The sequence below is a fragment of the Erinaceus europaeus genome, chromosome 7 (assembly GCF_950295315.1).
Source record: "Erinaceus europaeus chromosome 7, mEriEur2.1, whole genome shotgun sequence".
In the NCBI taxonomy this organism is placed as follows: Eukaryota; Metazoa; Chordata; class Mammalia; order Eulipotyphla; family Erinaceidae; genus Erinaceus; species Erinaceus europaeus.
Genome location: NC_080168.1, coordinates 131,376,254 through 131,402,280, shown reverse-complemented (window position 1 = coordinate 131,402,280; position 26,027 = coordinate 131,376,254). Strand labels below are relative to the sequence as shown.

General features: G+C 47.9%; 2 protein-coding genes across 6 annotated transcripts in view; both read right to left on the bottom strand.

The window, feature by feature from the left end:
• The window catches only part of APAF1 (apoptotic peptidase activating factor 1), a 444,316-nt gene that overhangs the window by 148,323 nt on the left and 269,966 nt on the right, over window positions 1-26,027 (bottom strand). The window lies entirely within an intron of this gene.
• TMPO (thymopoietin) overlaps window positions 1,105-26,027 on the bottom strand; it is a 27,014-nt gene continuing 2,091 nt past the window's right edge. Inside the window, exons 2-9 of one of the 5 annotated variants that reach the window (XM_060195588.1) lie at window positions 23,150-23,276; window positions 20,501-20,656; window positions 15,177-15,274; window positions 8,107-8,226; window positions 7,910-8,005; window positions 7,241-7,351; window positions 5,134-5,222; window positions 1,105-3,282 (exon numbers count right to left, since the gene is read on the bottom strand). In XM_060195588.1, coding sequence (XP_060051571.1) covers window positions 3,000-3,282; window positions 5,134-5,222; window positions 7,241-7,351; window positions 7,910-8,005; window positions 8,107-8,226; window positions 15,177-15,274; window positions 20,501-20,656; window positions 23,150-23,276 — 1,080 coding nt within the window. In that variant the 3' untranslated portion in view covers window positions 1,105-2,999. Of the gene's footprint in view, window positions 3,283-5,133; window positions 5,223-7,240; window positions 7,352-7,909; window positions 8,006-8,106; window positions 8,227-15,176; window positions 15,275-15,618; window positions 19,654-20,500; window positions 20,657-23,149; window positions 23,277-26,027 lie in introns of those variants that run through there. The other 4 variants (XM_060195589.1, XM_060195590.1, XM_060195591.1 and 1 more) reach the window with 4 other exon arrangements.

The window sequence follows — 26,027 nt, the reverse complement described above, 5'->3', positions numbered from 1 at the left end:
AGAAAGACAGACACCTGCAGACCTGCTTCACTGCTTGTGAAGCAACTCCCCTGCAGGTGGGGAGCCAGGGGCTCGAACCGGGATCCTTATGCCAGTCCTTGCACTTTGTGCCACATGTGCTTAACCCACTGCGCTACCGGCCGACTTCCCCATATTATGTGATTTTTAACTCACTGAGCTACTGCCTGCTTCCCCCTCAAGATTTCTTTTTTATAAAAAAGGTATTTATCCCCTTTTGTTTTATTGTTGTAGCTATTAATTATTGATGTTGTTGGATGGGACAGAGAGAAATGGAGAGAGGAGGGGAAGACAGAGGGGGGAGAGAAAGACAGACACCTGCAGACCTGATTCACCGCCTGTGAAGTGACTCCCCTGCAGGTGGGGAGCCAGAGGCTCGAACCGGGATCTTTACATCGGTCCTTGCGCTTCTCACCAGGTTCGCTAACCCGCAGCGCTATGGCCCAACTCCCCCAAGATTTCTTTATAGTATGGGAAATAATGTAACGTGCTGATATAAATGGAACTGTAACTCTTAGAGCTGCTAAGTTCAGATACATTAAGATTCTCATGATCTCAGCGGCCAATCTAACTTTAGAACGGATTCTCTTTAACTGTCATGAGGGTCATCACTGGGACTTGGTGCTGGCACTACGAATCCACTGCTCCCAGCGGCCATCCTCCCCCTCCTAGTTTGCCCAGACAGAGAGCAACTTGAGAGGAGGGGAAGGAGGAGACACTGCTTGTGAAGGGGCGCTGGGAGGTGGCACCGTGGTCAGTGCTGGGCTCTCAGCCAGAGTCAACTCCCGGCCCCACATGTGCTACAGCATCGACCTGCTTTGCTTGCCTTTTTCTCTCCTGTCAAGTGAAGTCAGCGTGGGGAAAGGAAGTGGGAGCTGGAAACAAAGGCTCTGAAGAGTGAAAGAAGTGCCCTTGGGGGCTCCCACTCCAGTCCGCTGCAGGGTGCTACAAACCTTTTTGAACAGACAGGACTTGAGGACTAGTTAGAAACAAAACCTACAGGATAGATTGAAACAAACATCACCTAAGAAATGCTGACTGGAAATCTTTGGTCTAGCTGAAAATCATTTACTGCAACGACAAGCCTGGAGGTTAATTCCTTTTTATTATTGGATTATATTGTGAAGCCTACACCTACAGTTTAATCAGGAAGGAATGCCTTGCATTTACATCAAGGACACATTTATTCTAATGTAATAAAAGAGACAAAGATCAAAGTACACATTAAAAAAAAAGACGACTATGTTTTATCTGGTCCTACTTTTGTTATTTTGGACCATAGCTTTCCTATTAAAAGATTGATCTTACAAATGCATCAATCAGATTTTCCCAAATTCTAAAACATCAAATGCGACTTCTCAAAATTTCTTATAAACAAAAGATTGAAAACACCACAGGAAACCAAAGCTAAAAAGAAAGTCAAAGTAGACTGCTATTACCTGGTAGTAGGAAAGCTGAGTAAAACGTGGGTCCCCTCTGTGGCTCATCTCAAAGAAACCCTGTTACTCAGAGAGGCCAAGGTTCTGACACAGGGCTAAGTGTCGGGCTCCCTCTGCAGTCTCTGGCCAATGACAAGACACAGAGAATGTCTATAGAGTAACTCAAAAGCTAAGTATTAGAACAGCGTCCAATCAATTCAGAACTGTGTGCTGGTCTAAAGATAGGTCTTTAGTTTTAACCTCTTTTTTTTTTTTCTTAAAAAAAAGCATCTTTTATTTCAGATGATATTTAAAAAATAACATATTTTTTAGTGTGCTTTATGGTCAGGGACTATAAAGCTGAAACCCAAATGAGTCTGTCTACAATGTTTGTTTCACTTGATCATGTTCACATTTCAATCACTGACGACATTATTATTTAACCAAGTTCTAGATGAGGTAAGCTGCAGATGAGAAAAGGATTCAAGCACAGAGGTCATCAGAATCATGAGCTCATCAGAATCATAATGCCCGAGCCACACTCACAGCTGCCACACAGTTGATCCGTCTACTGCGTGCACCCAGGAAAAGCCACTCTGCAATTCAAAGCCCCCCGCCCCCTCCCCTCCCCCCGCACTCCTAGAATCAAATCAGGCTGGAAATGCAGGGCAAAATGACCCGAGCTGTCTTGCAAGACAGCTCGTTGTGAGAGGTGACAATGCAGTAATAGTTCATCCAAGTGAAATCGAAGACCAGTGCTTAAAGTTTCTAGACTCTAAACAGACACACACATTTACTTTACTAAAAATAGTTTGGTAGCGAACTGGATTGAAGAATAAAATGTTCTGCTGTTATCGTCCTCTAGCTGGCAAAGGGCTTTACTGACACGGGTAGCCAGCTGACACCTGACTAGCATGAGCTGCACTACAAGATCCCTGCTAAAATTCCACAGTGAGTGGGTCTTACTCAAGCAGGACATTCGTGGTACTACACGTTGAGAAGCCGTACAACAGGGCTACAATAATATCACCAACAAAAGCACAGAAGAGATTATTGCTGGACTTCCCCCAGGAACACGACCATATTTTGTTAGTTACAAAAAGTGCCCCCACCCCCAAGGTTTTTTTCTTTTACTGAATTTCATGTTTCACATCTCTCTGGTTTCTATTCAACAGAGAACTCTTAAGATCTTTCCTGTAAGGATTAAAGTATTTAAAGTGAAGCTTCATATTGTACTTCTGATTTGCCCTTCTTGGTTTCCCAAATACATGAAACAATATACATTTTTCTCAAAAATGAAATAAGATGTTTGCATTAAAAAAATAAAGGCTACAAAAAGTTCCAGAGCTAAAAAAGATCATCCGTATGGCACGTAGTGATCTCCTGCCAGTCCAGAGTCCAGCACAGTTAAGTGGAGTCCGTTTCTCTATCTTGTTTGCTTGTCAATGGGATACTACATTTATTGAGGTGAAATCACATTATCTTTAGTTCTTGAGTATACACAAATATTTCTCACACAGTTATTAAAAATAGGAGACCAGGCTGAGAGTGCCAAAGAGATATTCAGTTGGAAGTTATAGAATCACCAGAAATAAATTTAGTGAATGGATTTCCTTGGTTGGTTTCCATAGCTTGATAGACCAAAAACAAAAACATGGCCGCGACAACGAACAGCAAGAACTTGATCCACGTGGGAACGGAGCGTCCTTTTCTTGTCTTGTCTGACTTGCCGTCCGCCAGGGGGACATACTTAGGAGCATGTTTCGCCGAGTAAGCCTCCACCCTGAAGTCGCTGAGCTCTACCGGCCGGCCTGCAGCCCCTTTGATTGGTCTGCGGCAGCTGGCACTGTCGGGGGGAGGAGGAGGAGGAGGAGGAAGAGGAAAGAAGTTTAGAGGAAGTCACAGTCTGGATCAATGTCATTACCACTCTATTCCGAGCATATTCCTTGAAGTGAGAGTAGAAAAGCACCAACTATAGACAGTGGCGCCGCTTCTGCAAAGTGCCTGTGCATTTAAGGAAGCCACATCAGCTCCGCAGGATGCTGTCAGACTTGAGGCGGCCTGTGGAGCTGCTGCGAGTCACGAGACACGTCTGCACAAAACACGATTTTTCCAACAGCCCAGAATTTGGAGAATGACAGAGAAGAAACACAAGGGCTTTTCAGCTGTATAGTTTTTTTTTTTCAGGATTTTAAAAAATATTTATTTATTTATTCCCTTTTGTTGCCCTTATTTTTTTTTGTTGTTGTTATTGTCATTGTTGGACAGGACAGAGAGAAATGGAGAGAGGAGAGGAAGACAAGAGAGGGGGAGAGAAAGATAGATACCTGCAGACCTACTTCACCACCTGTGAAGTGACCCCCCCCCCTGCAGGTGGGGAGCCAGAGGCTTGAACCGGGATCCTTCCTTCTGTCCTTGCGCTTTGCGCCACCTGCGCTTAACCCGCTGCGCCACCGCCCGACTCCCTGTATAGTTATTTTTAATAAATATGTATTTTATTTATTTATTTATTTATTTATTAATGAGAAAGATAGGAGAGAAAGAGCCAGACATCACTCTGGAACATGTGCGGCCCGGGACTGAACTCAGGACCTTGTGCTTGAGAGCCCAGCATTTTATCCACTGTGCCACCTCCTGGACCGCAGGCATTTATTTCAGTTAGTAAGCAATTCAAAGACAACCTTCAGTCTTCTCTAATTAACGAAGAGAAATTAAAACAACAACAACAATAAAAAACAACTATGCCTTCGTTTAGAGTTTAAAACGGCAACTAAGTCACTGGTAAAGACATATCTTCAGCTTAACTAAATTCATCTCAAAACTGACTCAATTTTCCAGGACATGGACTGGTGGCTTACAAGAATTAAACTGGCCCCCAAGAACAGTCACTGTATTTCTGAGAGCAGAAGTACAATTTAAGAATTGAAAATGTGTGTGTGTGGAGGAGGGGGAAGACGGCATCATGGCTATGCACAAAAAGCTTCATGCCTGAGGCCCCAAAGCGCCAAGCCCAACGCCTGGCATCACCCACGAGCCAGCGCTGAGCAGTGGTCCGGCAAAGTCCATGGGGAACCACACAGGAGACCTGGAGGCGGGGGAGCTCCAAGCAGTGAAGGCGCGCTGCAGTGCAGCTCCTTCCTTCTGCCTTTCCCTCTCTCTTCCTCTCTCCCTCTCCCTCACACCCTCTATCAAAGAAAAAAGAAAAACAAGCCAGCACAGTGGCCAACAGGAGCAATGGGCTCGTACAAGCACCGAGACCCAGCACTTACGCTGGTGGAAATACATAAAGCCAATAAGCGCACAAGCCTGTCCCTGGACAGAGCAGGGACTGAGGCGCTGGAGCTCAGAGCTCGGGCCCCACACTCCACGCCTGACGTCACAGGCCCAGTGGGGCTGCGCTTCTCTCCCTGCTCAACAGCGGCAAAACGTCACTCCGCACACGCCACACACCCACAACTTTGCGCCAACTCGACCTCAAAAGGTGGGAACAAGTCAGTCAGCAAGACTCTACCTAGGATGCACTATCACTCATTCGAAAGCTGCTGCTGCTGCTTTTTTTTTAAAGAAAAATTTTAATTTTTTATTATCTTTATTTTATTTACTGGATAGAGACAGCCAGAAATCGAGAGGGAAGGGGGTGATAGGGAGAGACAGCCAGACACCTGCAGCCCAAACCTCATTTGAGTGCTTCTAATACCTGATTCCTGTTGGTGTTGAGGCTTCAAAGGGAAACATCTCCTTAAGAATGTCCCTTTCTACTCTTCTTTCCTCTGGTTTCTCTCCCACCTAATAGGAAACAAACAACCAGAAATTAAAATTCAGTGTAAATATGTAACAATTCAATCAAAAGTATGAAAGAACAGAATGCTCTTAAGCCAATGCTAAGTCTTACAACTGCCATTTAATAGAAAGAAATTAAAACTAAAAGGTGTTCTATGACTCTTTTTCTCAAGTTATTATGGTCTCAAGGGTTTCCTCTTCCAAGGTTCCCTTCAAACTCCTTCCTGTGACACTACTGAGCTCGGCAACCGTGCGTGAGGGATTGCGGTGCGGGCACACGCTCAAACCCGTGGCTAAGAAAGAAGCCCTGGGGCTCGGGTGGCCGGGAGGCGGTGCGGTGTGGGAGCTGCAGCACGGCGCAGGCCAGCGTGGTGCCTGCTTCTCCCCTCCCTCTCACAGAGCAGCAAATCTCATGGCAAGGGAGGCGGCACCCTGGACCCGGCTGGACTTGGGGTTCCTGAGTTTGACCTCCAGTAGTGCATACGCCAGATGAAGCTCTAGTCTGTTTATCTTCATTAATGAACAATTCTATCTTTTACTTTTTAAGACAGAAACAGACAGAGCTGGAGGTTTCTTCTATGTGGTGGGGTTCAGCTAGAACCTGGGCCAAGCATGTGCAAAGCAGCGCACTATGCAGGTCAGCTCACTGGTCCAGGAGCCCGACTTAACGTTCCTTTTCCTTTCCTTCTCCTCTGGGCCCCACCACGCCCCCCAGATTTATGAGAGCAGGAGAATGAGAAGCCAGAGCGGGTGGTGCTGGGATTGAACTCAGGACCTGTGCTCAGGGGTGCAAAGGCTGAGGGCCACCTCCCGGGTTGTCCGTGAGTAATTCTTAAGAAACAAAACCAAGCTAGGGGTGGGGGTAGATAGCATAACGGTTATGCAAAAACTCTTGCCTGAGGCTCTGAAGTCCCAGGTTCAATCCCCTGCACCATAAGCCAGAGCTGTTAAGTGTTATGGTAAAAGACAGAAAGAGACAAAACCAAGCTGGTACGGTGGTTTATATCCCCTCACTGAATTTTCTGCTTTTCACTAACTAAACATTGAGAGTATGCAGCTTCTTCCCTTGTTAGCAGTTTTTGTAATAAAGAAAAACTCAAGTGTAGAGCATAAATCATAATGGAGCTTTAACAAACAAACTTAATGTGTCTTCAATTAGGGACAATCTAATCTTCCTAACTTAAAAAAAAAAAAAAAAAACACAGGGGTCGGGCGGTAGCACAGTGGGTTAAGTGCAGGTGGCGCAAAGTGCAAGGACCAGCGTAAGGATCCCGGTTCAAGCTCCCAGCTCCCCACCTGCAGGGGAGTCGCTTCACAGGCAGTGAAGCAGGTCTGCAGGTGTCTTATCTTTCTCTCCCCCTCCCTGTCTTCCCCGCCTCTCTCCATTTCTCTCTGTCCTGTCCAACAATGATGACATCAATAACAACAATAACCACAAGGCTACAACAACAATGGCAACAAAAGGGGGAAAAATGGCCTCCAGGAGCAGTGGATTCATGGTGCAGGCACTGAGCCCCAGCAATAACTCTGGAGGCAAAAAAAAAAAAAAAAAAAAAAAAATAACAACCTGGTTTACAGCTGTTTAAAACAAAACAAAAAGCACCTCTGGTGAAGAACTAGGCCGATGTCAGTGTATCACACAGTCAGTGCTTTAGAGCTCAGTTCTAACGGGTGTCAGCGCAGGCTTCAGGCCGGTCCCTGGGCCCTCACTGACTTCTCAGCCCACAGCACAGCCTTCCTCACACACAGCCCAGCTTTCCCGTCAGCTCACACACAGCAGACACACATCCCAAGCAGCGCAGCAAGGACCACTCCCGTGAGAACCGCCTCGCAGGATGCTCAGAGGAGCGAGAGCATTAGCATGTGGCACTAGGTTAGTCACGTCCAGCTGTGCGTGTCTGTGCATGTCTGCGCGTGCACGCAACCCCCGGGTAAGCTCTACCCACCCCCCAAAAAAGCAAGTATGAATATCCCCTCCTCAAGAGATCAATGACAGTTCATCGATCTAAACTTGATTCATTTACTTCAGCTCTGGCCAGTGGTCTCGTGGGTGCTCTTCTGGGTGTGTCTGAGAATTCAGTGATTGGCAGAGTGGGAGCTGCGTGCTTGACATTTCCAGGCACTCTACTGACAACCTGCCAAGATTCAAATGATTCACACTCAGAATTATCCAAACAAAGGCAAAGAAAAAACAAAGACAGCCTATTTGTGCCATGTCTGAAACCCTTCCTTAGTAAATATTCAAACCCTAAAAATGAACAGCAGTGCCCTTCACATGCGAGTCCTTACCAGTGCTGACAAGGACAGTCTGGTCGTGCTTAGAGCGAATCAAACACATACATGTGAGTTTGGCTAAGTTGAAAAACCATTCAAGTATAGAAATATACAGGAAAAGGAGTTTGAAAAGTGCTTTAGAAAGATGTGTATAGTGGTCTGGGAGGGGGCACAGTGGATAAAGCACTGGACTCTCAAGCATGAGGTCTAGAGTTCGATTCCAGGCAGCACATGTACCAGAGTGATGTCTGGTTCTTTCTCTCTCTCCTCCTATCTTTCTCATTAATAAATAAATAAAATATTACTGGAAAGACAAGAAAAGAAAGAAAGATGTGTTTGTGCCCGCCCCCACCCCGATTCTAGCTCAGGGCTGTCTACAGAGCACGGCGTAGACGTAGACGTGTACGAAGCATATTTACTAATGTCTCGTTGCTTGAAGCCACTATAGTTTCAGCTATAGGAGTACCCTCTGACAGTACTGCACCATCTACACGAAAATGCTGTGAAGTTTCCACCTGTTAGTTTGAAAACAAAACAAAACAAAACAATGAATATGAAACAGCCACTAGAACCCTACCCATCTGCAAACCCAGTTCTAGTAGAAGCCTTGCGTCACCCTTTTCCTGGGAGTTCTTCTCGGCCCTCTGGCGGGTTCCCTAGTCAGTGCCTGCAGAAGTCCGCTCTTTGAAGATCCACTTGTCCATTCAGGCTCAGTCACTCCAGCTTGAGAATAGCTCTATGCAGTGCGACACATCAAAAGTCATATTCTCACGTTACTCCGTGACAGCAGCCACACCAGCACATGCAGAAGCCACGTCTCCCGCACTTGCCAACAGTGGTAGACCCTTAAAACATGCGCACGTGTTGCCAACTGGACCCAGTGCGCACGTACCTGTCTGTAAACACTTAGGACACAGGAAGACGACCAGAGCCGACCGGGGCCCCGAGGGCCAGCAGCACAGGAGCTCAGAACCAGCTACCTCAGTGACTGGCCATCGGCTCCAGTGCAGCTGCTGTCTCTGGCTATCCCAGCAAAAAGCAGGCTGACTGGGTGACTTACAACAAAGCCCTGTTGCAAAGATTAAACATGCTTCTTTCAAATGGCCACAAAGTTTATAAGCCACATACTTCTGATTCCGTTTAGAAGCAGGCGTCACAGTGAACAGCAGCAGACACGCGACCCTACGGTGACAACGTCAAGGCCTGGTGCCACCTCGCACGCCTCACCACACAAGTGAAACGGTCTGTACAGATTCCTGCACTCTGCCCTTCCAAACTCATTTCTTCCTGAAAAGCTCCCCAGTTTGGAGACCAGCAGACCGTAGCCTCTCACAGCCGTGCCCATCTGTGAGTCCTGTGGGGCAGTGGCTGCATTGTGGGGACCGTGTCCCAAAGCTACTCCATCTCCAAGTTACTAATGCAGGGAAGTCTCAGTTAAAGAACACCATGAACTTTTGCTTTCAAGCAAATTTCATCTGTACAGCTGACAGCTTCCTATCTAAATGCATGCCATTCACTTTAAAGACAAGCATCCAGTAAGTAAGCTGTGTTTTTTGACTAGAAGCACCACCGCCAGAACCCCACAAGGAAACCGTGCAGTGTCTCTTACCCGATACGGCAAACATCTACCTAGTACTGTTTCCCCAGGACTCACAGTCTCAGTCTCCCGGCTCCTCATTCTGCTGTCAATAAATAAGTATGTCTGGAGTGCAACTAAATGTCAGCCAGAAGATGAAATATGAGATGAACTCCCACAAGTAAGAATTCTCACTGCCTGCAAACTCGCCGTAGACCAGTGCAGTCTGCTGGAGGTCTGGGCGTAGCCGGCCTCTCTGCCTCTAGGCCGCGGCCAGGCCAAGTGGATCATTGAGCTGCGTAGCAGACCTCTCCAAGTCAGGTTTCTTTTCCTTTTTTCTATCTTCCTTTCCCATCTCAGTTTCTCTGTCTCTAAAGTAAGTAATTTCTCAACGACAATAAAATTAAACAGCTCAAGATATTTAGGGAGAGACTAGTCTGGCAGTCTACTGAGCCTTGTTCATATGTAGGTGATATCGAACAGTCTTCCAGTAGTTAACAACTACACTTTTTGAAAGGGCTGACAGTGTTATTTTCTTAGATATAGGAAGTAGGGCTGAGTTGGGGTTGGGGGATGGGGACAGTTCTTTCCCTTAAAATACTTGTTACAGGGGCCCATTGGTGATGCACCGGGTTGAGGATATGTGTTAAAATGTGAAAGGACCCGGGTTCAAGCCTCCATTCCTGCAGGGGGGAAGCTTGGTGAGCAGCGAAACAGGTGTCTCTTTCTTTTGTCCTCTCTTATTTCTACCTTCTCTCCTGATTTCTGTTTCTAACCAAATAGATAAATATTTTAATTGGGGGGATTAATGGTTTACAGTAAATACAGTTGATGACACCTGGGTAAAATCTCTCAATTTTCTTAAAAAATATTTATTTTTTTAATGTGTTTTCTTTGCCCTCAGGGTTATCACTGGGGCTCAGGGCCTGCACTACAAACCCACTGCTCCTGGAGGCCATTTTTGTTGCCATTATTGTTATAACAACTGCTGTTGTTGGACAGGGCATAAAGAAATGGAGAGGAGGGGAAGACAGGGGGAGAGAAAGACAGACACCTGCAGACCTGCTTCACCGCCTATGAAGCGACTCCCCTGCAGGTGGAGAGCCGGGTCTGGAACTTGATCCTTACGCCAGTTCTTGGGCTTCAACCCATGTGCGCTTATCCCGCTGTGCTACCACCTGGCCCCCTTAAAAAGTATTTTTTAGTGTTGAAAAACAATTTCCTCATCAAAAACTTATGTTACCAACACTGAGATTCCTAAGGCTAAGCAGTTTAGCGTGCTAACATTTGTCTTGTGTCTGTGATGCCAAGGCCAAGTTCTACCTACAGACTCTTCTTGGGGTGGGAGACGGTTCACTTTCTCACGGGAGGGACCCAGCACAGCATGGGGACCCAGCACAGGGGATGCTGCACAGGAGTAGAGTGGTGCTGTGGTCTCACCTTATGCCCTGTCAGATGAAGGAGAGGGGAGGGGAGGGGAAGGCCACCTGGAGCAGTGGGACTGCAGAAGCAGCAGAGGCCAGGGGAAAAACCAGCTACTCCTGTGGCAGGAAATACAAGTGGGTAGGCTACTTCTCACCATAAATCATTCACGTCTTTGCTTGGCATAGTTCTAGCAGTCCTAGCCAGAGCAATCAGGAAAGAAAGAAACATAAAGGACACAATCCCGTCTACAGCCACCAGAGCAGACAGATGGCTCACACCGCAGCAAAGTGTGCATTCAGCGTGACCAGCACCCAGATTCTAAAAACACGATTCTAAAAGGGACACGAAAATGCCAACACCACGAAAAGCTAAGGCAAAGGAGCCAGGCAGGCGGTGGCACACCTGGTTAGGTGGTTAGGTGTACGGATTACAGTGCGCAAGGACCCGGGTTCAAACTCCCAGTCCCCACCTGCAGGGGGAAAGCTTTGCAAGTGAAGCAGGACTGCAGGTGTCTCTCTCCCCACCCCCATTTCTGTCTCTATCCAAAAACAAACAACAAACTAAAGCAATTATGAGCAAGTAAGAAAGGAGGTGCCATGCTCCCCGACTCTAAGCTCTAACAGTGATTAAAGCTGTATAGCACAGCAGCACAGTGAGCTAACAGGAGACATGCCAGAAATATCATCTATGGCCAAAGTCAAGATCCTATGCTGTGTTGAGAAACTCAGAAGATAAATACTCTGGGGACCAGGTGGCAGTGCACACACACTGCAGTGCACGAGGACCCAGGTTCAAGCCCCGGCCCCATCTGCAGGGGGAAAGCTTCACAAGTGGTGAAGCAGGGCTGCAGGTGTGTCTCTATCTCCTCCTTCCGGTCTCAGTTTCTGTCTCTATCCAATAATAAGTAAATAAAATTATTAGAAAAGAATAAAAAAGATGAAATAATACTAAAAAAAAAGTAATCTTACTACCCAGCAACACTAGCCCAGGCACCAAGGTGAAGTCCTATCAACACCTGTGCTTGCTGTCTCCTGCAGAGTACGTTCAGATGGAAGCCGAGAGACACAGCGTGCAGTGCAGGGTGGAGCCCGAGTCCACAGTTTATGCTTCTATCTACAACAAACAACACATAAGGCCAGACTTAGTGAAAACTGGCTACCGGGCGATAGAAGGAACAAAGGTAGCAGCCAGATTTCTGATTAAAAATATATATATTTTTTGCATTATCTTTATTTACTGGATAGAGAGACAGAAATCACGAGGGATGGGGATGATAGACAGAGACCCTGCAGCCCTGCTTCACCACTCGGGAAGCCTTCCCCCTGCAGGTGGGGACCAGGGGTTCGAACCTGGGTCCCTGAGCGCTATAACTTGTGCGCTCAACCAGGTGCACCACCACCCGGCCCCTCAGATTTCTACTTTAAAAATCGATTTTCACTTTAGATAGAGAAACAGAGTGAGGGAGATGCATGCGGTGTTCGCTCAGCTGGGTGTGCCACCGCCTGGCCCCTTCATACTTTTCTTAAAATGAAAGTACTGGTGGGGGTAGACGGTATAATGGCTATGCAAAGACTCATCTCACGCCTGAGGCTCCAAGGTCCCAGGTTCAACCCTCTACACCAGCATAAGCCAGAGCTGAGCAGGGCTCTGGTAAAAAGTAAATGAATGAACGAGAGCATTATTTGTGATGGCTTATGAAAGTGTATGTGTGCATACCAACTTGCTCACGCTCGTTTCGGGCTTGTGCGCACGCATCTCCATTGATACTGGGCCAGTCCTTTTATTTATCTTTATTTCAGATGGAGAGGGGATCCCACAGAACTGGGGCTCAAACTGGTGACCTTGCACGCAGCACACGATCTCAGACTACTACACTTCAGTGTCTTTTTCTTTTTATATTTACTTCCTTTTGTTGCCCTTGTTGTTTATTATCATTGTAGTTGTTGTTGTTGGATAGGACAGAGAGAAATGGAGAGAGGAGGGGAAGACAGAGAGGGGGAGAGAAAGACAGACACCTGCAGACCTGCTTCACCGCCTGTGAAGCGACTCCCCTGCAGGTGGGGGAGCCGGGGGGCTCAAACCAGGATCCTTATGTTGGTCCCTGCGCTTAGCGCCACCTGCGCTTAACCCGCTGCGCTACCGCCAGACTCCCTTCAGTTTCTTTATAAAGAACAAGACCCCGCACCCTTAGGAGACATGTTGTTAGTACACTGTAACACTAGGAAATATATAGAATTGTTTTTTGCCTCCAGGGCTTTTGCTGGGGATTGGTGCCTGCACTACGTATCCACTGCTCCTGCGGACATTTAAAACATTTTTTCTTTGCACAGGACAGAGAGAAATGGAGAGGGGGGAAGACAGAGAGGGCGAGAGAAAGGAAGACACCTGCAGACCTGCCTCATTGCTTGTGAATGACCTCCTGCAGGTGAGGAGCTGGGGGGGGGGGCCTGGAACCGGGATCCTTGTGCTCTGTATTTTGTGTGCTTAACCGGGAGCACCACTGCCCGGACTCCATACATCTATTTATTTTTATTTTAGTTTCTTATCAGAGCACTGCTCAGCTCTGGCTTATGGTGGTGTTGGGGATTGAACCAGGGACTTCAGAGCCTCAGGCATGAGAGTCTGTTTGCATAATCATTCTGCTGTCTACCCTGGCCCTTATAGAGCCCTTTAAGATGGGGGGGGTCGGCGTTCGGGTGGTGATGCACCTGGTTAAGTGCACATAGTACAAAACGCAAGGATGCTGCTCTGAGCCCGACTCCCACCTGCAGGGGAGTCGCTTTACAGGCAGTGAAACAGGTCTGCAGGTGTCTGTCTTTCTCTCCCCGTCTTCTCCTCCTCCTCTCTCGATCTCTCTGTTCAATAAACAATGAAAGGAAAAAATGGCTTCCAGGAGCAGTGGATTCATAGTGCAGGCACCAATCCTCAGCAATAACCCTGGAGGCAAAAAAGAAAATAAAAATCCTTTAAGATGAAAAACTGGCTGATTTGGTAAGAAGCAAAAACAGACACGCCTTTCTGTTTCAGAAAACAAAATATACAAAATGGGTTGATAAAGGATGTAGGACAATTTGAATATGAAAAATGACTGCGACCGACTGGAAACCCAATGTAGAAAACAGCAGTGAAGAGATGATGGGGCCGAGTGGTGGCACGCCTGGCTGAGCACACGTTACCGTGTGCAAGGGCCCAGGTTCAAGCCCCGGCCCCACCTACAGGACGAAGCTTCATGAGTGGTGAAACAGGGCTGCAGGTCTGTCTCTCTATCACCACCTTCCCTCTCGATGGCTGTCTCTAGCCAATAAAGATAATAATCTTTTTAAATTATGTATCTGATGAGACGGAGACGAACTTTGAGAAGGGAAGACAAGAGACACACAGCCCTGCCTCAGCCCCTTGTGAAGCTGCCCCCACAGGCAGGGACTGGGGCTTGAAGCTGGGTCCTTGTGTGCTGCCAGCGTGAACTCACTCTAGTGCGCCACCCGCCACCCCCTTCATCGAGCGGTTTAGTCACCGTTTGCTTCTTTTTCTTTATTTCCCCAGGGCCACGCTGGGGCTTGGTGTCTGCACGACAAACCTACATTCCTGGCAGCCATTTCCCCTCTATCTTAGACAGGACAGAGAGATTAAAGGAGGTGGAGGAAGAGAGGGACAGTCCGGTCGGGTCATCGGGTAGCCTACTTGCTACAGCACCGGTAAAGCATGCCCTGCAGGTAGGGGTGGGCCTCAGCCCTGGTCCTCATGCATGGGAAGGCTCTGTGCAGACCTTTTAAAAAGTATTCACTGGGGAGTCGGGCAGTAGCGCAGCGGGTTAAGCGCTAAGTGCAGGTGGTGTAAGGATCCCGGTTCAAGCCCCCAGCTCCCCACCTGCAGGGGAGTTGCTTCACAAGAGGTGAAGCAGGTCTGCAGGTGTCTGTCTTTCTCTCCCCGTCTTCCACTCCTCTCCCCATTTCTTTCTGTCCTAACAACGACAGCATCAGTAACTACAATAATAAAAAACAAAGGCAACAAAAGGGCAACAAAATCAATATTTAAAAAATAAATAAAATGACCAAGAGGTTAAAAATAACAAGCAGCTGGACTGAATAAAGTTAAGACTCCAGGGAAAGCTGTTCTAGCTGAGTAGTACTCTGGTCTCGGTCTCCCTCTCACTAAAACAAATTAATTCAAAAAGGCAATCAGTCAGATCAAAATTAAGAGTGAATGACTTGTCTGTAATTCATGCACGACTTTGGGAAAACCTGCAGCTTGCCTCTCCCAAGACGTGTCTCTCAGAGACTAAGGCAAGAAAGTAAGTAGTGTGGCTTTAGGGACAGACCCACTCCGGAGTCCAGTGAAGTCACACAAGACAGGAGAAAAGTGAAAGTAAACCCAGGACATCAACAGACACAAAGGGAACAGAAAGCCCTTCTGCTGTGTTTTAAAGGCCTCGCAGACTGGCTTTGGACCCACAGCTCACAAGGCTTGATCAAGCACACGGAAGACATTAATTCAGCGCCTGCCTTTGTAGTGAGCACAGGCTAGACTTCTAACGGCATCCGGTGACGGGGACGGGACCCAGGGAAGCTGACTCCGTGTGCTGGGGCCTGGGGGTCAGTGTTAACCGGAGGGAGGCCACAGCTCCGGCAGCTCAGAGCTGTCAGATCGCTGGCGCCTCAGCGGGACGAGGACAGAACTCGCGGTACCTGGTTGTGCTCAAGTCTTCTTTGCTTGAGTGTTACTGGCGTCTTTGCTCTGCCCTTTAGTGGTTCTCTCTTCTCAAGCTTGAGCTCTATCTTTGAGTCTGGAAATAACATCGGAAAGACCATTACTCTCTGAAACACCAACGGCAACGCCCCCCCTAACATTAGGATGGAATCCGTTTTGTTAGATGAAAACGTACAAGGAGCTTCTCTGCTGTGTGACCTCAATAGACCAGGTTTTCTCTTACACTTCTAAGTTCTCCTTTCCTTCTTCTAAGACTCCCAGCCTTAAGCATTTGTGGATATAAATGGTTCCCATGGAAATGTCTCACTAAAAATCAGTGCTTTCGTTTTTTTGTAGATATAGTACATTAGTACTATACAAACACAAGCTCCGATCTGGATGGGGAAAAAGCTACCGGGAATAATTTAAAGGGAGGGGCTGCATGGCATAAAGCCTCAAAGAACAATAAATACTAACAACTATGTTAAGAATGGTCTTCCTTTTTCATTATGATCACAAAAACACCTGGGTAGTTGAAGAGGTGAGGATCTTGTTGAGAGAAGGGTACGACCAATGACTGCTTTTTTTCCCTTAAAAAAATGATTATGCAGACTCTCATGCCCTAGTCTCCAAAGTCCTAGGTTCAATTCCCTGCACCACTATAAGCCAAGAACTGCTCAGAATTTTGGAGGGAAAACGAAATTCTTTGAAGTGAAATACTGGTTTCACATATCACACCTGGCAGATTCATTAGAACGGCTATCAACCTCCTAGCCTCCCCCCCTTACTAGAGCCTGAACTGGGACTTAAGAGCCTCAGGCATGAGAGTCTCTTTGCATAACCATTATGCTGTCTACCCCCACCTTTAACTTATTAACTCAAATATATTCATACACTTTAGCCTTTAATATCACATTCTCTTGGTATTGATTTTATCACCATTTGAAAAGTCCCATTTTAAGTGCCTGTCATTTATATCACATAGCAAACATCTGTGTCGAATGTTAATTTGTAAACTGCCATTCTCAAGACTTTGCATCATCAGAGACAGAAGTGGACTCAGTTCCTACAAGCTTATTTTGCACAGACCCAGAGTAGCTGTGCTAAAAACGGCTAAGACACTTACACTGTGTCTTGCTGCCTAGTCTGCTCAGTCCCGATCCTACATGCAAGGTTCCCAGAATCCAGAGATTCTTAACTAGTTCTATTTAGGATCAGAACACCAGGGGGCAAGGTTAGTGCAGCAGATAAAGCCTTCAACTCTCGAGCATGAGGCCCTGAATCTGATCCCTGGCAGCACACGTACCAGAGTGATGCCTGGTTCTTTCTCTCCTCCTACTTCATGAATAAATAAAATCTTTAAAAATAAATATGGCCAAAGAAGACAGTATAAAGTTTATGCAAATGGCTTTCATGCCTGCAGCTCTGAAGTCCCAGGTTCAATTCCTGGTATCACCATTAAGTGCTCTGGTACAAAAGAAAAGCAAGCCCACCCCCACCTTCTAATACCTCTGCCACCGAGCCCACTGATAAAGAGTCCGTGGTTGTTATGATTTTAGTATCATAAAACCTTCGCATCCCAACAGTAGCTGAGCAGGCGCTGACTAATCTTTCTCACAAGTTTAAATTCCAACGCCCATGAAGACAAGAAGGAAATGCACTGCCGATCTCAGCTACCTCACTGACAGCATGTGGATTTCAGTGCAGAAGTGGAAGGGTGATCGATCATAAATATCTAACTCGTAACTCCAAAAATAAACACACGCACGACATGTTTCTGGAGACCACACAAAACTGTTCAGATTTAACGACTTTATTGGTCTTGCAGGATTCCACAGTGATACATTTTTAAAATCACATAGCACTTAGTAGATGCGTGTACACATGTACATTGCAGAAGACAAGTAACAAATTGCTGTCAGAAAGCCGAAACATGGCCATGCAGTCTGGAAACACAGCAAGAGCTAGGAGTGCTCAGGCCAAACACCCTGCTCACTCAACACACCTGCTCCGTCAAGCTACAGAGACCCACAGCAGGTTGTTTCTAGTGTCTCTCTCACGTGACGACTGATTATAAAGGAGAACAAGGCAATACGCTGCTTTACAGCAACACATGGGTGTCAGGTTGTAGTACTAAGACCCTTTGATAACGCAACACAAGTGCGCTAGTTAAAGCCTTGCCCAACCACCCTTGGAAGCATTGTGTGTTCCTTTGTTTCTTTATTGCCAGCAGGGCTACTGCTGGGGCTCGGTGCCGGCACTACGAATCCACTGCTCCTGGCCGCCATTTTCTCTTTTCCTAATTTTTTTATGAGACAGGACAGAGAGAAACTGAGAAAGGACAGGGTGATAGGGAGGAAGAGAGAGACAGACAGACACCCGCAGACCTGCTTCAGCACTCAGAAAAGCCCTGCTTTGAGTGTCCAGGTCATCTACCCAACGAGCTACACACAGTCAGCGAGAACGCACCGCCCAGAACACCAGCCCTCATGTTTGGCAAGGTGTGTCCAGGCCGCCCGCTGCCACTCTATGAAGAAGACAGACAGACATCAAACACTCTTTTCTCTATCAGTACAAGAAAATAAACCCGCGTGTTGATTTTGAGTATCTCTGGAGTTACACTATGAAGCATGCTCATCCTGGGAGTGGGTCAGAAATAGTGTCCGGAGCCGGGTACACTGAGCCCACTGATCTGAGTCCGAATGATACTGTAGATGTAAGTAAAAATCCGAGGAAATAAGGAAAATGTAGAAAGTGAAGATAGTGTCAACTAAAGTGTACTGGAATGGTAGTTCTGAAGAAGTGGAAAGGTTAAAACAGGAAAGAGTTAACTAGTTGAAACAAAATGTGATCTAGAAATATATCAGGCTTTCTATCTACGCAGCCTAAAGCCAAGTGTTTCTCAAACTCTAACTGGATGGCAGAAGTGGCAGTCGGGAGACTACGAGGACCTCCGAGAAGCCTCTGGGGTCCAAGAATCTGAAGCTCTTAGGTTACCCACATCAAGAATAAGCTACATGTCTTTCCTCTCAGCTTGGCGTTTGCCTCCCCGCTTTTTAACTACTTTGCTTACTTCTCCTCCAAACAGAGCTCCCCCTTTAAAGGGAGCGCCAAGCAGCCTATTCTTAGAAGCAGGACTCATCTGGCAATCCTTCAACCAGAGGTATCGCCGGCCTAAAGTGGAAGACCCCATGGCATGGGCTGCCAGCTTGACTTCGTCAAATGCAGCTTCACAGAGAAATGAGGCTGCATCGTACGTCCTGCTCAGAATGTCCAGCGCCTGGGGTGCACAGCTGGGATCTGAACTGAGAATCCGTGCAGCCTGACCGATATCTGCTTGCACAGCCCGAGCCACGAAGGCAGCGTGGGTGGCCACCTGCACCGATGCTGCTGCAGCTTCGAACACTGTCCTAAAAGCCAAGTCCAACTGCGGAGCGTAAGGCTCGCTGCCGGCACCCTGGGCGCTTTCAGAAGCCGAACCCAGGACTTCCTGGTCTACTCTGGGGACGGATAAGATCTGTGCTGCCTCGCTGGAGGAGAGGGGGTAGCTGTAAGCCAGTGAAGGCAGTGGCCTGTCAATCTGTTGCCACTCCTCTTGAATTACTTTCAGCACGGATTCATGGAAGGGAAAGGATCCCCCCGGGGCATCCACTTTCTCCTGCTGTGCAGGCTTAGACACGTCTATGCCTAAGGCCCGGAGTGAGCGAGAGACAACAGTTTTGGCAAAAGACATAGGTTCAGGTTCAGGTTCACTTTGGAATGTCACAAAAGAACCTGGATCCTGCTGCTCTGCTGACTTCTCACAAAGTCTAGGGCGTTTCTGTGGAGGAGACACGGGCTCAGGATCTCGAGAACGAGATGGATCAGTTCTCTCCAGTGGGGGAGCAGAGTCAGAAGGCCCAGGCAGAGCATCTACCCCAGCCTGCACCAACAGAGAATTGACATAATCTCTGATCTCCCGAGCCAGTGGTGGAGATATGACTTGTGATCTCTCGGACTCTGAAACTTGGGACCTCTCAGTACATAATGGTGGGATTCCTCTCTTCTCTCCATGATAAATACGTTCTACCATGTCCTTATAGCAAGTGGTGGTGGATTCTTTAATCACCGGAGGGGAAGCTGAAGCTGCAGCAGCGACCAACATGGAATCGAGTTCACGCTGACAAGAGCTGGGAGGACTCTTCTCTAAGCCTCTCTCCTGGCTAGACCCGGAGGAAGGAAACCCCCCGGAGGCTGACTTCTGCACCTGTCCCCTGCCGAGCAAGGCTGTGGTAGCAAGAGGCTCCCTGCGTGGCTGTCCCTTACAAGTGGGCACTTTCTTAACTGCCTGCTGTTCGGTCCTGCCCAGAGGAGGGCGGGTGGAAATGTCAGGGAAAGAAATGCCCTGAAAAAATCCACCAGAGGGAGGAGTTGGAAGTTCAGAAAATGGAACAAAATCCCTAGTGGACTTCACTTCCTCGTGTTCTTTCTTCTTTCCTGTAGAGGCAAAAGAGGCAGGAAGTTTAAGCATTACTCGTGTTTATGTCGACCTTATTCTTTGCCTCTTTGCTAACATAGAGCTGCTGACAGAAGAAGCTATATTTTATATTCTCAACAGCCATCCGTCAGACTGTGCCCTGGGAGGCAACGCTGACAGAGGTATAAGCAGCTGGGTCAAATTATACAGTCATGAAATCAACAAGTCACAAGTGTATAAACATTAAAATGTTCGTATAAAATTGAAAAAGCAATTTACTTCATGTACTACTTAAAAAGGATGGTTAGATTGTCTTAGAATGAGTTACTAAAAACACATGTCAAATGCATACTCTTAGCTTGCCCTAATCTGATTTTTAGAAACACTCAACCCTAAGTGTCTGTCAATAGATGAGAAATGTGCCGTTCGCGAAGACTGAACACACATTAATCGTGAGGAAAAAGCCAGAAGGTGCACGTTAGTAAGATCTAAAAAAAAGTAGAACCGAGCAAAGTGAGAAGAGATAGTAGCATATTATTTAAGTAGATTTTTAAAAATACAAAGTAATATGCTATGTGGCCGATGCATGTAAAGGACTTAAAAGTGAACTGGAAAGGTAAAGCAGATTAGTGAGTGTGACCCTTCAGATAAGCAGCGAGTCTAAAGCAAAGACAAGTGACCTGGCAGGGTGCTGGACATTTGCAGCTTATAATTCTTAGAATTCTCAGCTGAAGACACTTTAATGTTATGAACAAAAATTACACTCTATTGCTAGTATGAAGTTTTTTTCTTCTTTAGTTACTACACACCTACTGATCTGGGTAAAAAATACCTACTTTCATTTATTAACGTCATTTAAAGTGTTACCTTCTTCGTTGTCACTGTATCTGTCAGAGTCATTACTTCCATTCTGTCTGGTATTTTCTGCTGAAGAGATGGTTGGCAGAGGAGTAGATGGTCTGGACTCTGTTCCTTGTTCCCTCAACTTCAACAGTTTTTTCTCATAAAGCTTCCTGGTAGACCCTATAAGAAGGCAGAATTTGCTCTTGGTACTTGTATCAAGATGCAGGCAGATGTTCTCTTTAGCGACACCAGAAACGGTACTTTTCTTTCTTTAAATTATTTACAAATACTTATTTATTTATTCCCTTTAGTGCCCTTGTTTTTTATTGTTGTAGTTATTACTGTTGTTATTGATATCGTCATTGTTGGATAGAACAGAGAGAAATGGAGAGAGGAGGGGTAGACAGAGAGGGAGAGAAAGACAGACTGCAGTTGGGGAGCCGGGGGCTCGAACTGGGATCCTTACGCTTTGCACCACCTGTGCTTAACCCTCTGCACTACAGCCTGACTTCTCTTTTCTTTCTTTCTAAAAGGTGTGTTAAGGAGCGAGAGAGATCCAGAGGTCACTCAGCACGTGCGGTGCCTCAGACTGAACTCAGGACTCAGTCGAGGGTCCAATGCCTCATGCGCTGAGTACCTCCTGGTCAAACTGCATCCACCTTCCCTTAAGCTGCATTAAAAATGGGTGTGGGGGTGGGGGCACTCCCCCAGTGGAGTGCACATGCCACTATGTACAAGGTTCATGCCCCTAGGACCCACTTGAGGGGGAAGCTTCACAAGTGGTGAAGCAGGGCTGCAGGTGAGTCCACACTTCTCTATGCCCCTCCTGTCTCCATTCTCCCTCCCTCCCTCCCTCCCTCTCTCTCTCTCTCTCTCTCTCACACACACACACACACACACACACACACACACACACGCACACACGCACGCACACACGCACGCACGCACACACGCACACACATTCTTCTATGAATAAATACTTAACTGCTTCATGGTTAGAATCTTTTTGGGAAACGTTACCAATTGAAATTAGTATCAGGTAACAAGTAAAATTGATCATAACAACCTTTTTTTTTTTCCGCAGCTGAGAACCAGAGGTTAAGACCACAGCACTGCTGTGTGGTTGCATGCAAGGTCAAACCAGGGGGCCCAGGTTCAAGCCCCTGGTCCACACCTGCAGGGGGAAGCTTTGCAAACAGTGAAGCAATGCTATAGGAGTCTCCCTCTCTATCCTACTTCCCCCCCCAGTTCCTCCCTGTCCCATCAAATTACACAGGGAGGGAGGGAGTGTGGGCTATCACTGAGAACCTTCCCATGTCCTTTAACACATTTCAACATCCATGACAAAAACTACGGTTTATTCTGTGTTTTACATTAGCTGTTATCTTTCTTTGGTTTCTGTCAGACGAATAATGAGTATATTTTTACAAATAACACACACCTTAAAATTGTACATGAATTGCTTCCATCTTTCTCTTGCAAAGAGTCCTTGTCTGAGAGCAGTCAGCCCACCCCAGCACGCGTGGACTTCACGCGTGAGCACTTCTCTCCCCCGCACCTCCTCCCCAGGTGCCTTGTTCTCCAGCTGCCAGAGCTCTCACTAGGAGCTGGTGCCTGCACCCCTCCACTGCCCCTGCTGTCTGTCTGTCTTTTCTTTTTGCCCCTTTCAGACAGAGGGTGAGAGACAGACACCACAGCACCGCTCCACTCTCTGGAGCCTTCCCCCACGGCAAGCATTCCCACGTGGTGCCCAGGGGCTCAAACCCGAGCCCTGGCTGGTGGCGGAGGAACAGGATTCTGGCGAGCCTCAGCCGGACGTCAAGTCCAAGGTCACCAACCAGCTTGTAGATTTTCAGTGGAAACTAGGTATGGCTGTAAGCTCGGTGGTGGCCCATCGCTCTGGCCAAGTAAAGTAAGTTTTTTTTTTAAATGACGATTCTACAATTTCAGAATTTCAACAGACAGTTTAAGGCAATTGCTGCAACTACTAAAACTGCAAAGACTTATACTGTAAACTGCACACATACTGAATAAAAACTGCACTTGTTTGACAGCTAACAGACAGAAATAGAGGAGAGTAACGTGTGCACTCTCTGGGCTGAGCAGCCCCTCAGCCCCGTCCCATTGAGGTGCATGGTTAGCTGGTGAGGGCGCGGACGGCAGGAGGTGGGAGCCCCGCGAGGCTGGTATACAAGCTGGCAAGCAGCCTCCCCGGTGCTGTCCGTGCCAGGGCTCAAATTCTGGGCCTCACATGCGAGGTGCATGTTCTCTGTGAGCGATCGACCAACCGCACTCCCTTCTGGAACTCTTAAGTGAAGAAATGTCTAAGTGGGGGCAGGAGATAGCAAGCAATGACAAACTACCTTCTGTACCTGAAGCTTAGAAGTTCCAAGTTCAGGGGCCAGGTGTTTGTGCGCCTTGTTAAGTGCTCACAATTACAGGGCACAAGGACCCAGGTTCAAACCCCTAGTCCCCACCTGCAGGGGGAAAGCCTCAGGAGTGGTGAAGTGCACGGGGGGGGGGGGGGGGGGGGGGGGGCGCGCGGCGCGGTGGCGGCCAGGTGTCTTTCTCTGTCTTCTCCCCCCCTTTCCTCTCAATTTCTGGCTGTCTCTATCTATCCAACAGATAAATAATTTTTAAAAAGCAAAGCTACTCAACATTCTATCAGCTTACCCACAATCGGCCCAGGATTCACTCCATACTTGACAAGCTGGTCCAGAAGATCTTCATTGGTGAGCTCCGTCACCTCCATTTCTTCCTTCTCTTCCTGTCGAGGCTTATCAGTCTTCTTCGTAGCTTTCTGTAAGAAAAGTCCAGTTACTCCCACAGGAATTTAAAATGCTCACTTAGTGTGTGAATACTGCACTTCATCCAACACGCACGTAAGCCTGCCTACAGGCCGACTTAACTATACGAGGCCTTTGCAATGCCACAAAGCTGATTAAACATCACCACAGGAGGGTATTTTCTGTTCAATCACAATTATACAAACCTAAAAGCCACGCAAGCAACTTGAAGACATACATTAGTGCTAAAAATGGCGTAACAAATTCAAGAATAGGTGGTTCAGGAGATGGCACAATGATAAGGCACTGGACTCTTAAGCATGAGGTCCTGAGTTCAATCCCCGGCAGCACATGTACCAGAGTGACGTCTGGTTCATTCTCTCCTGGATTCTCTTTAATGAATCTTTTATTTGTTTAATAGGACAGAGAGAAATTGAGAGGGGAAGGGGAAATTAAGAGGGAGAGACACCTGCAGCACTGTTTCATCACCTGTGAAACACCCCCCTACAGGTGGGGATCGAGGGATTGAACCCTGGTCCTAGGTGTGCCTACCCCAATCCCTTCTCTTTTCTTTAAAAAATAATGAAATGGGGGCCAGGCGGTGGCGCACATGATTAAGTGCATACTTCATAGTGCGCAAGGACCCAGGTTCAAGCCCCTGGTCCCACCTGCAGTGGAGGAAAGTTTCACAGGCGGTGAAGCAGGTCTGCAGGTGTTTTTCTCTCCCCCGTCTCGCCCTCTCTGTCCTATCCAGCAACAAGGACAGCAATAACAACGATAAACAAGGGCGAGAAAAGGGAAATAAATGGCCTCCAGGAGCAGTGGATTTGTCTTGTAGGCACTGAGTCCCAGCAATAACCTTGGAGGAAAAAAAAAACTTTCTATAAAAAATAATGAAATGAGAAAAATAACGATTGTACAAAGGCACGAGACACACTTTACTGCATGTGAAGATGAGCTCAAGCCCCAGGTCAGGTCAGCACAGGGGCACCAACCAGGTGGCGGTTTCAGCAACGGCCAAACACGGAGCCCTGCCTCGCCCTCTCTCACCCTGCACCTAAACCGACACGCACACGCCCCCCCCCCCCCCCCCCCCCCCGTCCAGGTGTGGAGGGGCCGAGCAGGTGCGCACAACCTCGGCAAGACCCAGACGGCAAAAACAAAAGTGAACTGAGACAAGGCCAGGGTACAGGTCCCTAACACACTACTCCACTTGAACACTATTTTGATCCGCAAGTAGGAAAGTTTCAGATTAGTTATTTTACTAAATATCAGACCTGTCAAGAATAAAAATCTGAGGACAGGTGTTGCCAGGGTGAGGGGCAGTGCACCCAGCAGCCGCACGTCCCCACACGTGGACCCGGACCCAAACCCAGGCCTGCTTGCATGGGCGGTGGTGGCGGGCAGGGGGACGTCCACAGAGGCAGAGCTGCAGGTGCCCCTCTGCCTGTCTCCTAATCTCTTCATGCTTTATTTTCTGCTAGAGGAACTGAGACGCAAGAGCCAGATAAAGAGGGAGACACTTTGCCCCCGCAGGTGCGGACCGACACTCGAACCCCAGCACACCGCACGTAACCTATGCTCAACCTGGTGCAGCACCGCTCGACAAATCCCATACGCTGAGCTGTGGACTTTTCTTAAAGACACAGATAGAGGCAGAAAGACAGAGACCACTGCACTAAAGATTCCTTCAAACCCAGGTCGCACCGTCCAAGCCAGCTAATCCACCGGCTTCCGACAAGGTAACCGAGGTTACCTGCAAGGGGCAGAGGAGCAGCAAGGGTGTCCTTACTTGGTGTGGGGTGCACCTGACCTGAGGAAGCTTGAACCCAGAGCCCTGCAATCTGTGTAGTACACTAGTGTTAACTAAAAGGAACAACCCCTCTACCTGAGGCCAACAGCTTGCTAACTCAACGTGACAGCAGAGCTGTAGATGAGAACAGAACTCAGACCCCGGGAGGAGGCAGGAAACACCCCCACTAATGCAACCCGTGGTCCTCAAGGTGACCGCAGACAATTCTTAGTTCATCCCAAATCTTCAAGCGACAAAAATCAGCAGCTGGCAGGCAGCACTTGCTGTTCAAGGGCATCTAAGTCCACGCCAGGCTGGGCACAGCAGGGCCGGTGGCCGCTCCCCACCTCTGACAAGCTCCCCGTTCTGCCCCAGGCCTTCGTTCCCTGTGAAGACCCGCAGGCCGCTCGCTCAGGACCCCTGCCCCCGGACTCTTCTCAGCAGCCGCGCTGCTCTGTGCCTTGAATGAAAAGGCGCAGCACCAGCTCTATCAGTGCTGACTTGGCGCTCTGGACAGTCAACACCTAGAGCACTGATACCTGCATGCACCAAGCACAAGATGTTCTCTGAAATAAGGAAATTAAGCAACACAAACGGGGGTGACAACGGTTAATGCAGAGCCTCTCCCGCCTGAGGCTTCGGAGTCCCAGGTTCAAGCCCTGCACTGCCAAACAGAGCTGGCTCCCTCCCTCCCTCCCTCCTCTCAGCAACAGAGATGGTGGGGCAGGGAAGGGCTGAGTCCGCGGGAAAGCCACCGGAGCTCTTTCTTCCTGAACCAGGACCAGGACGCGGCTCGGCTCTGGTTTATGGAGTCTCCTGTGTGAGGCCTCTCTGCATGACTAAGCCCCCCACCCAAACAAGCTATTTCTCCACCCCAACAACTCCCCTTAAAAAAATCGTTTTATTCACTGTCGGACAGACAAGAGAGAAAACGAGAGGGGAGGGAGGGAGGGAGGGAGACAGAGACACCTGC